Here is a 13,070-nt window from a genome sequence, read left to right on the forward strand (position 1 = left end):
GTGCATTGGATTTTTAAAAATATCTTCATCCATTATGCAACAAAGTAGGAAAACAAAAGGTGGTTTTTATTTTTTGGAGAAACCAGAGAAACAGTTCCTCCAGTGATTTTCAAGCACAACAAAAGCAAACACATTTTTGTCCTTGTTTTTGCATTCCAAGAAAAAGTAAATGGAAAATGGGCAAAAAAAAAAATACCAAATGCACCCTTAGTTGGCCAATAAAAAAAAAAAATGGTATCCAAAAACAAGTGAAATACAATAACACCTCTTCATTCCCCGCTGTAGTACCCTAAATAAAACCTCTTTCCATAGTACTATCAATTAACCAACTCAAAACATCTGCGCTATGAGAACAAATTTAAAAAAAAAAAAAAAAAAAACAAAGGGTCACTCTCATGGAAACCACTTGGAGCTGTAAACCAGGACCTAGGCTCCCTTTCTATAATGACAGCTAAATTTGTATTAGACAGGCAAGTCCTAATCAAACTTCTCCACCCATAACCGAAACCCTTAAAACCAACACAATGAGGACACTCCAATTTTGTTTATGTTAGCTGTTTTGTAATGGGAGGATATTTTGTTTTCCTTAGTTTTTTCCTTTGTTGTACTCCTCTCTTTCTTAATACAATTCTTTGTTTATCTATATATGCATCTATACAATTTACGCACACGTGCACACATAGATTTTAGTTGGAAGTTCAAAACCTTGAATCACAAGATCCAGTGTTTGTGAACAAAAGCACAAGAAACGTACACATCAATTTTACAATATCTCGGTAACTGCAAACTAACCACTTAAGCATGTGAGCTTTCAACTTACTATACCAATTGTCCAAGTTTACGAGACAGTAATAGTGAAAATAAAATAATAAAATCTCCTAAATGACACAAAATGCAATAATAAAAACTCAAAAGAAGAAGAAGAAGAATCTTACCTCTCTATCTCATCAAATTTCAAGAAGTTCAATGCCAATTGCAAACGACGAATTCGAGAAATCCTTAGTTCCCACCCTGACATGAAAGTAACTAATCTGTGATGAGTACATTATATTAAATATAATTTTTGAAGTAAAATGATTATTCAACAATAAGCGCAGCTCTTAACATAGCTTAGGCCATGGGTTCAAGCTTCATCCCCCCTCCCTTCCATTGTAGCAAAATAAAATAATAAGAATAAGAATAAGAATGAAATAAATAAACAAATAATTACAATAACTTTCATTGCCAAAATAGCAACAACCCAATGAAAATGTCAAAATCCATAAAAAACAAATGATTTACATTAAGCAACTAAAAATCAAACCATCAACAGAAGGTTGTGTCACACACCAACACAAAGTTATATATATTTTTTTCAAAATAAAAGAATTTATTCAGAAAGAAAGAAGAAATAATACACGAATGAAGATAAGATATCCTCCTAGAAAAAAAAGAAAACAACAAATAAAGCTAAAACGACCTAGCAAAGCAAAGGTTGCCACACCTTGCATATCAACCAAAGGCACTCCTTTGAAAATACCATTCACACAACAACAAAGTAAAGCCAAAAGCTTAACTCCACAGTCTCTAGTCTCTCTACTCCATAAGATATCAGATGAAAGGGATTGACCCTAAAATATTCTAGCAATATTCTCAAACAAATGCACCACACTACTGCAATGATAGCACTTCCCAAATATCTTCCCCTCCTCACTACTACAGAAACCCTCAAAACCTTGAACAAAAAACCATCTAAAGGAGAAAGATAGCCGGCAACTCCTCAAAAACTCGAAACAGCTTAATAAAAAACTACACCAAGAAAAAGGAAAACGCGTAAGACAAGGGCAGTACTCACCTTTTAACGGCAAAGTTTCCACAATTTAAAGATAAGGCTTTATTAGGACACTGTCAAAGGGATGCTATAAGTGTGCCAAATTTATCACATCTCTCCTATCATACGAGCCAACAAGACTGAGATTGTTGAAGGGAAGACTTTCACCTGATTCTTGATGGGCATGTCAATCTCCTCAGAATAATGGAATATAGAATTGCAAGGAAAATCTCTATATTCCTGGAACTGGACGAGTTGATAGGTTCCTTGCCGCTTAGAGAAGTTCTGGATTTGCACCAAAGGAAGACTCGGAAGTGCGACAGGGAAAAAACCCTAATGCTCCAGCTAAAGGAAAATGGAATTGGGAAATTTCTAGCCGTAATGGATATCAACACAGGAGGCCAGAGGAATATTGCTGTTCCAGAAGTTTTCAATGTAAAGGACTCTCATAAGATTTCTACAGCAGCAGCAGAACTAGGAAGACAAGTGATTCCTAACCTCACAAGGAAAGCAAAGTGTCCTGCAAGGAAATTTCATTCGAAATCGTCAACAAGAAAGTAATGGTCCCCCTCTCTTGAAGCAGGCTCGTCCTCGGTTTTTTCAGGGTTTGAGTGCTGCTGCTCACATCGCAGCAAAACCATTAGCTTTTCACTCAGCCCTTCGCAGAACACTCATATGCCCTGGCTGGGGAAGACAATTGGGGACACATTAATCAGAAACCCAGACTCCCAGAGACAACTGGCAACCAACAAATATTTTTTCCAAAAAGTTGAGGCAGACCCCCCCCCCCCTTTTTCTGGCCCAAGACCTTTTCATGCTCAGCTGATCTAGGGGCAGGCAGCGGACCTTTGTTTGGGCTGAAGTTCAGGTACTGGCATCTTTCTTTTCAGTCTCATCCCCCTTTCAAGTCATTCCCCCATGGCCCCCCTCATCAGCCTAATTCCTTCATTCCTTTCTCATTTAAGGAAGGCCCAAACCCTGCAATAGCCCACAAGACATTGGCTAGCTCTGGGTCCCCTGCTCAAGAAAGCCTGAAGCCCCTACCCTTGCAAGAGCACCTCATGCAACTTGAAAGAACAAGCTGGGAACTGATATAGATTCTCCCAAGTCCCTGGAAGAAGAAGACTGCCTGGCACTAATTCCAGCATTCAATAAAAGGCTGGAAGACACTGGACAATCCCTCACTTCCCATGTAATTGAGGAGTTAAAAGGGCTGGGATTAGACAGTGTTTGCTTCAATGACCAGGTCTCTGACTTGGTCCTCTGTAAGATGAAGGTGGTTAGCAAAAACATAGGTCTATCTTTTGAAGGCTTAAAAGACAAGGCCTTGAACCTTTTTGAAGAAGTAGAGGAAAAAATGAACACAAGAAAGAAAACTTGTCTTCAGAAACCCACAAGGCACCAGTAGGAAAAAAATATGCTTGTAGGTAACTCATGCGACTGGAATTTTTAGTAAACTATGATAAGAATGGAGAAACTTCGGACATGGAGGAGGCAGGCAGTAGCCAGGTTTTATTAGTGAACCAATGTTGAGGAATTGGCTTCTGTGGAATGTGAGGGGTATTATTAATAGTTCGAAAAAGGCTCCAAACAAATCCTTCATCAGGACTGGAAAAGAGTAATAATGCTTACAGGAAACTAAGACTGAATCTGTGAATAAGTTTTTGGTCAAGAGCTTATGGAGACATAAGAGTTGCATGACTTATTTTGGAGTTGTTGAAAAAGCAGGAGATCTTCTTGTCTTCTGGAAGGATGAAGTGGTGGAAATCTTCAATCACTCAATAAATCCCTTCTTGGTTTCTTGTATTTTCAGAACATGGAGGATAACTTCAAATGGATTTCACTGGCATAGGTTATCCCCTTAGGCAGTTTTTGTGGAATGAGCTCCTAGAGGACAAAGGCAAAGGAATGCCCCTTGGGTTATCATAAAATATTCAATATGGTCTTGCATACTCACAAAAGAGCAGATCTTTGAAAAGCAATAGCATGAGAGAATTCCTTGATTTCATCAATGAGAATGCCCTCATTGGCGCCTCCTTCATGTAGTTAAACTCCTGGGGCTCCCTCCACCCTCTCCCCCCCCCCCCCCTAAAACCAAATAATAATAATAATAATAATAATAATGATTGACAGTAAGGCTGTAAGTGAATCAAGCTATTGACAAGCTACTTGGTGCTCATCTTCATAATAGCTCATTCAAAATCGATTGTTAAGATAAATGAGCCAAGCTCAAGCTTAGATTTTGACCTAGAGTCTTCACAAAAAGAGAACAAGAAAAACTGCAAAAACAAAAAAACAAAAAAACAAAAAAAAAAAAGAAAAACAAAAAAAAAAACATAAACGCCTAACCTAGAAAACACCTTTTAAATTTTTTCCATCATAATTAATCGAGTAATTCAAATGAAATTTCTATCTTAATAAATCTTATTTTTTATTGAAAATAATAATTATTAAAAAAAGGATATGAATGATAGTGTTTACATAAATTTATCCAAAATTTAACTTAGATATTAGTTAAAACAATTTACTCAACATTGTGTGTCAATATTAATTGTATTTGCATAGTAACTAATACTTTAAAAAATTATGAAATTCATTTATATTAATTGACCTTGTGCACATCACACATGTCATTAATATATTTATTTATAATATTTTAGTTCTCAATCATGCATTATTATGTTTACTCAAAATATCTAGAATATCATGAAAAAAAAATTCACACTTTACTATTAATTCCCATCATTTTTAGAATCAAAATAAGCATCAAAATTTCCATCTGAATTTGCATACTTTTAAGTTTAAAAATTTTCATACCTTATTCTATGAACAAAAATTATATATTAAGGAAGAAAGGAGTACAACAAAGAACTCACTAAAAAACCTTCAACAGAGAGTTTTTAATAATACCCCAACAAACTAGGAAGAAGCCTAAGGTAAACCTATTGTCCTTCTCCATCTCAAAAACCTCTTTCATATCTCCTCTTCCTCAAAAAGAAATTTGTTAATCACTCCACCTTTCCTACCAAAATAGGAGACTAATCCAAGACATCTCTTGTTAGCCTACCAATATCCTCCAAATTCAACTTAAAAAAGCAAGTGGTCTCATATGCAATTAATTAAGGATTTCTAATCACTTCACCACCTTAAATCTGAACTCCTTACTGAAACTCTTATGCTTTCTACCACTAGCAACTCTATGAAACAATCTAGTGTTACAATCTCCTTCCTTGCCCAATTTAACTTAGATTTTTGCCTCCAATTTTCTACTTCAAAAGAATCTCATCAAATTCATTTAACTTCCTAGCCGCTTAATCCTCCCACAAATTCCCCTCCTCCAATTTGCAAAAATCCCTAAATCTTCATAAGAACACTATTCCTCCTAGGTCCCTAAACACCTTATTCCACTGCTTTAAGTTATTTTAAACATATTCCACTCCTTCTCTAATCAACTCAACAACCTCAAGATGCCCAGCCACATATTTTCGAACCAAAACGGAGTAGGTCCCACTTCATTGAACAAGAACAATGGGGCAAGGGTCTGATACCACCTAGGAAACATGGATACTTCTGGAAGCCTAAAGTGTCGGTGTCTGACACGTATCAGATATTGACACCTACCCAACACTCCTCGACACATATCCAACACATATAAAAAATTAATTAATTAATATTACTTTTGGACATGACTAAGACACTTCCCGACATAGAAAGGACACCTTCAAGGCACTTCTTGCACCAAAACGCTGCGTTTATGTTGCCCTTTTAACTCTGTTAACAAAATCCAAGAAAAGAAAACAAGAATAGGTCAAGAGATCAAGAGTCAAGTTCTCTAACATTGGAGTGGTTGGACTTTGGAGCCCTAGCGCCACTGCCACTATACCAGCCTTGTAGACCATCGTTGGACCTCGTAACCCCAAAAATCCCACCCCAAACCCCCCCCACCAACTTTCTGCAAAGTCATCACCATTTTGCCACTCTTTGTTAATATGTAATGTTTTAAAAAAATTCTTACAAAGTGACGCCCATTACCCACGATTAGCCATGCCCTTGAGCTGTTTTTTTTTTTTTTGTTCAACCAATATTCTATAATATGAACATAGTTGATGATTGTATAAGTATAGTTTGTGAAATATGTAATTGATAATTTTGCACAAAAATGGTGCTCATATTTCATTTTAAATCAAAATTTTCACATATTTGTAACATGCCTATATATACATACATATATATTAATCAATGTATCCTTGTCATGTCATATACTTTTTTTTTTTTTGAAAAATTGTCATATCGAGGTGCCAATTCGTGTTGTACCTGTGTCTTGTGTCGGTATCAGTGCTTCTTAGGTACCACCATAGTTAAGACTTTTTGAGATAAGATAGGAAAAAAACATTCTACCAAACATTCATAACAAGAATCTACCAATACAAGTGGCAAAAGGTCAACCCCAAGATAACTCAGCATTTTCAAATAACAATACCCATGAGCTCATCAAAGGTGACACTCCTAACATCCAATGAGAAGTCCTAATAACATTAAAAATCACACAACACCCCCCCCCCCCAAAAAAAAAATGACAATAATAATAATGGGGAACAAAGCCCATAATCTTCAGACAAGTACAATTAGGACCATAAATAGACCTTAACCATGAATAACCCCCACCCTACCTTCTAAAAAATCAAAAAAAAGAAATATCCAGCAAGCTTTTTTATTCTAGTACCAACCTTTGGCCCCAATATCTCAAACCACAAGGATGCCCCAAAACGAACAAAATCACTACCCAACCAAACAAAAAAAAAAAAACCTTATATTTAGGGTCCCAAATACTCCAAAACAAAAACCCATTGGCCATCTCTAACTTAGACTTGTGAAACATAACCACACTCGAACAAGCTTTGAGAAAAACTTGCCTATTCGTTGGACACTTTCTACAATCATTTAAGCCCCTAATATTTCAGCTCAAAATCTTCATTCTAAAGACTTATTACCCCACCCCTACTCCCTTAACTACCCCCATACCCCGTAGTGAAAGAACTAGTCAACCTTTTTTTTGCACTTCTCTCTTCATTTTTTCTTCCCTTCCTATAGCCTAGGAAACTGTCACCCTCACATTATGTAAAATCATACTCGCCAAACTAATACCCAAATTATCTAAAAGCACAAGTCAATCCCTGATATCCTTCTCATTGCCAAATAGGACATGTTGAGCATAAATCTCTATAGCAATTAAGCACAACCACATTTTTTGGGATTCTTCGGGACTAAGAAAGAATAATAGGATTAGATATGAAATCTTTCAAGGAAGCTCCCCCAAATTCATTTTAGAATAATCTATTTGACAAATATGGCATTTTGAGACAGCATAACACGATTCATAGACATCATTTATTCAAAATCGTAAATAACCACACGTTAGCACACTCCAATTAATGAACTCAAAGAAAAAATAAAACAATAATGAGAGCAAATCACCAAAAGGAATGACAATACACTAGAGCAGGTAATGAAGTACTGACCCAGCACATAGTCATGGAAGACAGCTATTTATACACAAAACGTTCACCATCTATTGCAAAGATATGACAGGTAGCTACTAACAATATCATTGATTTAAAGAAAAACTCACCATTTTCCAAACACAAGAGATCTGCCTCCTCAGGGCCTTCGTATACAAGAACTCTATCCAGAACTTCTCTTTTCCAGTGTGACCAGGACCATGTAGATTGTTCCATTGTCAGAATGTTTCCAACTTGAAGTCCAATGCCCATAGTCATACTTGGTTGTTGATATCCAATAGATTCAATAGGAAGGAAATCTGATGAAAGTGAAACAGATGGAAGAACTACTGAAAGACCCACCTGTGTTACCAAATAAAAATATCCTTGGAAAGCACAGGAAATAACTTCTCCAACAGAAGCTTCTTCCACTCCTAGGAGATCATACACCTCGCACCTAGAATCTAGGCACCTGTCATCGCGAACTTTTAGGTTGGCATGCAGATTGGAATGAACAATTTGAAAATTCCTCTCATCCTTGATATGGTTTTTCTTGATAAGCCGAGTAACTCCAAGTGGGGAAAAACAAATAAAATCTTCTTCACTAGATCCATTTACAGGAAGAAAGATTTTCCGCATAAGATGTGTTTGTGATTCAGAAAAAGAGAATCTGTCATCAGTTATGTCTGACGCAGTAGAGAAGCCACTCAACTGAGAGCCATATTGGGTCCCTTTTCTTTCCTGAATGTTCCTATGCTCATTACTTCTACTATCACCCAAGAAGGAACGTTTCTCATTCCCAAAGGATGAAATATCTGAATTTTGACAACCTGAAAGATCAGAAAATACTCTTTGGTGGCTAATTTCAGAACCACCAACCTTCCAGCCAGCCAATATCCCAAGGCTTAAATGCTGAAAATGTGGGAGCAACTTCTCAAATGAATAGAACTTATCTGCCATGTAGTCACCAGCACATATTACATAAACAACACCATGCTCATCAACTGCAGCCATAAACGAGGTATATGATGGAACAATCAGCCTCCTAAACATTCTTCTGCCACATAAATCATTATTTTTTTTAGTTGACTTATCATAAACTTCACCACCTGGTTTATTCTGCATGTCAATATTTCCTGAAACCACATCATTTTCCACAGAAAATAGTTCTTGCCCCTGTAAACTAGACAGATAATTAAGTCCACAAATCTGTAAAATATCCAAACGTGCAACATGTTCACCAGTTATTATACTATAAAAGAAAATTAAGCCAGATGTAGTGAGGCAAGCAAGTAGATTATCAGAAAATTGGAAGTCTGTCCAGTTGCCTTTATCCAGACTGTTCTGAAGTTTCACTGAACAAACCCAATGCATTCCCCATCTATCCAACCTGGCAACAAGAAGTAAGGTCTCCCTTTCAACACTAGCACCAGAACACTCATGTTCCCCTGGATGTAGAACAAATCCAATTAATTGGTGTGAATTGCTGGAGAATACTCTCAAACATTTATATGCGCCATTCTTTCCAACACTCAAAAATTCGGACAAAACATCAGAAGTGAGTTTTGGGCTTGATGGACTTGAATCTGACTTTACACATATATCATCCACGGTATCTAAAACTGTTTCCTTCTGATTTTCTTCATTACTTGATGAACTGTCACGAAAAAGAATGTCCAAAAGCGGTGAATTTTGATCAAAAATTTTAAATGAAACAACCCTTGCAGTGGGTGGAAAAGATGCTTTCTCTGGAAACTTAGTATAAATGTTACCTTCAGATTCCACAGTTTCTGCAAGGGTCAAGAAAGTCCGCAACCATCTCTTCAAAATCACGCTTCTTGACAATTCATCATTCTCAACTTCCTTGCAAAAACTCTGCCGACTTTCCTCACTTCCATTGGCCCTGTTCACACCCAAGGTATTTTCAGATGTTTCGCAACACAAAGAGATGTTCTCCTGTTCTGTATGGTTAGGTGAGATAGAAGGTCCCCACTCCACCCACATCCCATGTCCAAATTCACCCTCCTGCATGGTTTCGATGATTTCACTTGTTTGACGAGGTTGACGAAAAGCATGGACTGTCACACCATTGTTGCCAGACACAAAGAGAAGCTCCCTAAACGAGGCATCCTGATGCTGATTATAGGCATCCCCAGACATCCCCCAAGCCAGTGAGTTTACATCACAAACAGAAGGGTAACTATCAGATCTTGAAATATTACTTTCATGAAAAATATCACAATCAGAAACTGTAGTTACTAATCTTGAAGTGCTTGAGTCCCTTGGATCTAACCTACTAGGGACTGCTGTAGATGAGTTGAAGGCTACAGAACTTGCATTCTCAATATTTTCAGTATAACAATTTCCAGGATCAGTATTATCTACTGAGTCCCCTGCAGACAAAAGACATATCAGCTGTCTGGAGAAAACAACAATAACAGATGAGGCAGTAAAATTCACCTGTAATCAAAGGAAGCAGCACAGCTTCACATTGATATGAAAGCAATAACACTAGCTCCCTTGTTGGAGATATAAAAGCTTCACGAAATTCTGAAAGGTTGAGTTGCAACTGGGAGGGTCCCCATTTGTGCAGCTGCAGTATAGCAGGACCCTCACCACCATAGGAATAATCCATTTTGATCCTATGATTGAAGGAGAGAAACAAATGAAAAAATAACAACAGAGAAATAATGTTGCAGATGCAAGTTTGTACAACCAGTTAAGAAAAAACAATACAGGAATTAAGCTAAAGCTACCCCAAAAGATCAAATTATTATTATTATTATTATTATTATTATTATTATTATTATTACAACTACAATTATTATTTAACAACTCTTCAATTATGATGTAACTAGACTAACAAGAATTTAAGAAGCAAACAAAATAAGCAAGTTCACTAAACAAGAATGCGCAAACAAAAAAAGAAAAGTAGCACTAAACAGCATTCCCCTATTAAAGATAATCAGCTATCAAAAATTTTTCTTCCAGCGTTAAATACACCATGACCACAGCGAGGGGCAAAAGTACTTGACAATACCATCAAAAATAAAAATTTTCATATAAGCTCTTTTTTGGAGGTTTACAAATCTTCAGCACTCAGAGCTTTGATCAGATAATAAAAAGAACTGATTCACACTCCATGCAAATGCTGAGAAGACAATCACAGAACCCCATCAAGAAGCACCGACTTAACCAAGCACCCAATAAAAATACGTACAAGAGGCAAAAGAAAGGGCACCTCAGTGCATGAAGCTCCCACATATGCGGGGTCCATGGAAGGGGCGGACCACAATGAGTCAGGACACAGAGAAATGAGAAAACATCTACGCATATAATTATACAACAGTGATTGCATTGTGCTTAAAATCTAAAAGCCCGAGCAAGCCAAAAGTAAACCTACAATATTTAGACACTAAAATTCAAAACCAAGCACCTGTTCACTCACATCCTTTCAAATTCACACATCAAAATATCCCCACTCAAAGGGCTTCCAAAATTTTTGACATGGGACACCTCAAATTGCCCTCAAATACCAATCAATTATCAAAACCATAATAATAAATTGAAATGGAGCTTTGAAGGGGATTTACATAAACAGAAAGTGGCATCTAAATGTTCGTAATTTTTATTTGAGGGGATAAAAGAAGAAATATTATTAAGAGAAAGAAAAAATATATCATATATTATAAGTAAAGGAGGGCATTGTGTCCTCCCAAGTAAAAAGAAAATCAAAAAGAAAATAGTAAAGTAACAACACCCTCCAATATCTTTGCAGATCAAGCTGCTGCAAAGCTCTAAATAAAAAAAGTTAGAGCACCAGAGATAAGCCAAATCCGACTCTGCACCAAATCAGCAGACAATGATTGAAGATTCTAGATGTTTTTTTCCAAACCTGTGCACAAGACCAAAGTAAAGGTCCTGGATCCACCACTAGTCATCATTATAGTGGTGTATCTTCACAATATTATTGTCCACAGAAGTGACCATAGCCACACCAATCACTTACATTGTCTTAAAATACTGATCAGTTACAATAATTGTTGAGACTGAAGTTAAAAGATTAGGCAGTGGTACTTGTTTCCCATAGAAAAAAGAACGAAAATTGCTGGCACTTTTCTAGGCCAACTACAAGAATACACCCAGACCTGTTTAGAAGTTGGAAAATCTTAAGGAAAGGAAAGAAAATATGAAGAAATCCATTTATCCCCAAAGAAAGTGAGAAAGAAAATAAAATAGATAGTAAACCAATCAACAAAATTTGATTTTAAATGTCTTTAGCCTTTAGTTTTTTCTTAATTTTTAATGATATTTGAACAGGTTTTATTCTTAACAGCATTTGACATAGAAAATCTAATAATTATTCATTTGGCTCTTATTTTCATTTTCCTTCATATACTTAGATCCAAACGGAACCCTAACTTTAATAAATTGGAACTCCAAAACATGGCAAGAGATCATAACAATAAGGAACAAAATTAACGACAATGGGCATGGTATTTGATGGCTAGACCAGATATTTAGTAAAACAAGGGCATTCCACTAATCAATTATATTATCGCGACTATGTGCCTCCACAAATAAGCTGTAGACAGAAAAAGAACTTAACTAATTGGTTAGCATTTCCGAAGTACCTATCGAGCTTCTAAACTAAAAATCAAGGCCAATTCTGCTTTCAAGCCCAATTAAAGTACTATGTAATTGAAGAGTACGAAAATGAGCAAACACCGGCATCGGTGAAATCAAATAATTAAAACAAATTAAGTTTAAACCTATTCGAAATTGAAACCAGAAATCCAAACATCAGACGGAAAATAATAGGTCGCAAGAGAAGTGTAACATTCAGAGAGAGAGAGAGAGAGAGAGAGAGAGAGAGAAACTCAAGAACCTGAAATCTCCGAGGTGCCAATAAATTCTTCAATCAGAAGACCGTATGTGAGAGAATGGCAAGGCTATCTCCCTTTGAAGCTGTCTCCCATATCTCTCGGAGAATAGTCATTTGGATTGAGCTAGAATCGCAGGGGAAGCTGCGATTCCACCGTCGGAAACGAATTCAGTGTCGACCGGCGATTCCGAAGACGCGTACCGGCGGAGGGCGTCGTTTGCTGGCTGGTTGAGATTGTTTTATTATGGTCGAGGTCCCACAGAGCTTTCTGGAGCTTGAGGGGAACTGGGAAGTTGTACGACTCGGCTCTCACCTACGGGCACTCAAGTTGCCACATCACCTGTCCTCCCGATTTAACAAAACGACCACGTTGCAAGCTGAAAAACCTACCTATAGCCTCTTTTTCTTGTATAACTACTGTCTGTGATGCAGTTAAGTGAGGTTTAGTACATATATTAATTATTTTCAAATATATTTCAAATTATAAATATTAATATCTTTAATTAATAATTTTATTAATAATTATTTTAATTACTATAATTAAAGTTTAAATATTTTTATTAAAATAATATGAAATTATTAATGTATATTTTAAAGCATATTCCTTTAAATCATGATAAAAAAAATATTATTAATTATTTAAAATTTTGATTTATTGGATAAAAGACATCAACCTCCACTCAAGTTTGACAAAAAAGTATTGACTTCACTTGAGGTTTTAAAAATTTCGGAAACCTCCCATGAGATTTCAAGAATTTCATATACCTCACATGAGATTTGTCAAAAAGATACAAATCTTTTCTTATATTTTGTAAAAAAAAAAATCTTTTAAAAGAAGATTTGTATCTTTTTAGCAAACTTTAAGAGAGATTTATGT

General features: G+C 36.2%; 1 protein-coding gene across 2 annotated transcripts in view; it reads right to left on the reverse strand.

Annotated features, from left to right (window-relative positions):
- Positions 1-12,518, reverse strand: part of LOC131160497 (uncharacterized) — a 90,912-nt gene extending 78,394 nt beyond the window's left edge. The window contains exons 1-4 of one of the 2 annotated variants that reach the window (XM_058116260.1): positions 12,197-12,518; positions 9,769-9,950; positions 7,440-9,701; positions 936-1,011 (exon numbers count right to left, since the gene is read on the reverse strand). In XM_058116260.1, coding sequence (XP_057972243.1) covers positions 936-1,011; positions 7,440-9,701; positions 9,769-9,943 — 2,513 coding nt within the window. In that variant the 5' untranslated portion in view covers positions 9,944-9,950; positions 12,197-12,518. Of the gene's footprint in view, positions 1-935; positions 1,012-7,439; positions 9,702-9,768; positions 9,951-12,196 lie in introns of those variants that run through there. The other variant, XM_058116261.1, reaches the window with a different exon arrangement.
- Positions 12,519-13,070: the final 552 nt, after the last annotated feature.

The sequence above is a fragment of the Malania oleifera genome, chromosome 7, assembly GCF_029873635.1.
Source record: "Malania oleifera isolate guangnan ecotype guangnan chromosome 7, ASM2987363v1, whole genome shotgun sequence".
Classification (NCBI taxonomy): Eukaryota; Viridiplantae; Streptophyta; class Magnoliopsida; order Santalales; family Ximeniaceae; genus Malania; species Malania oleifera.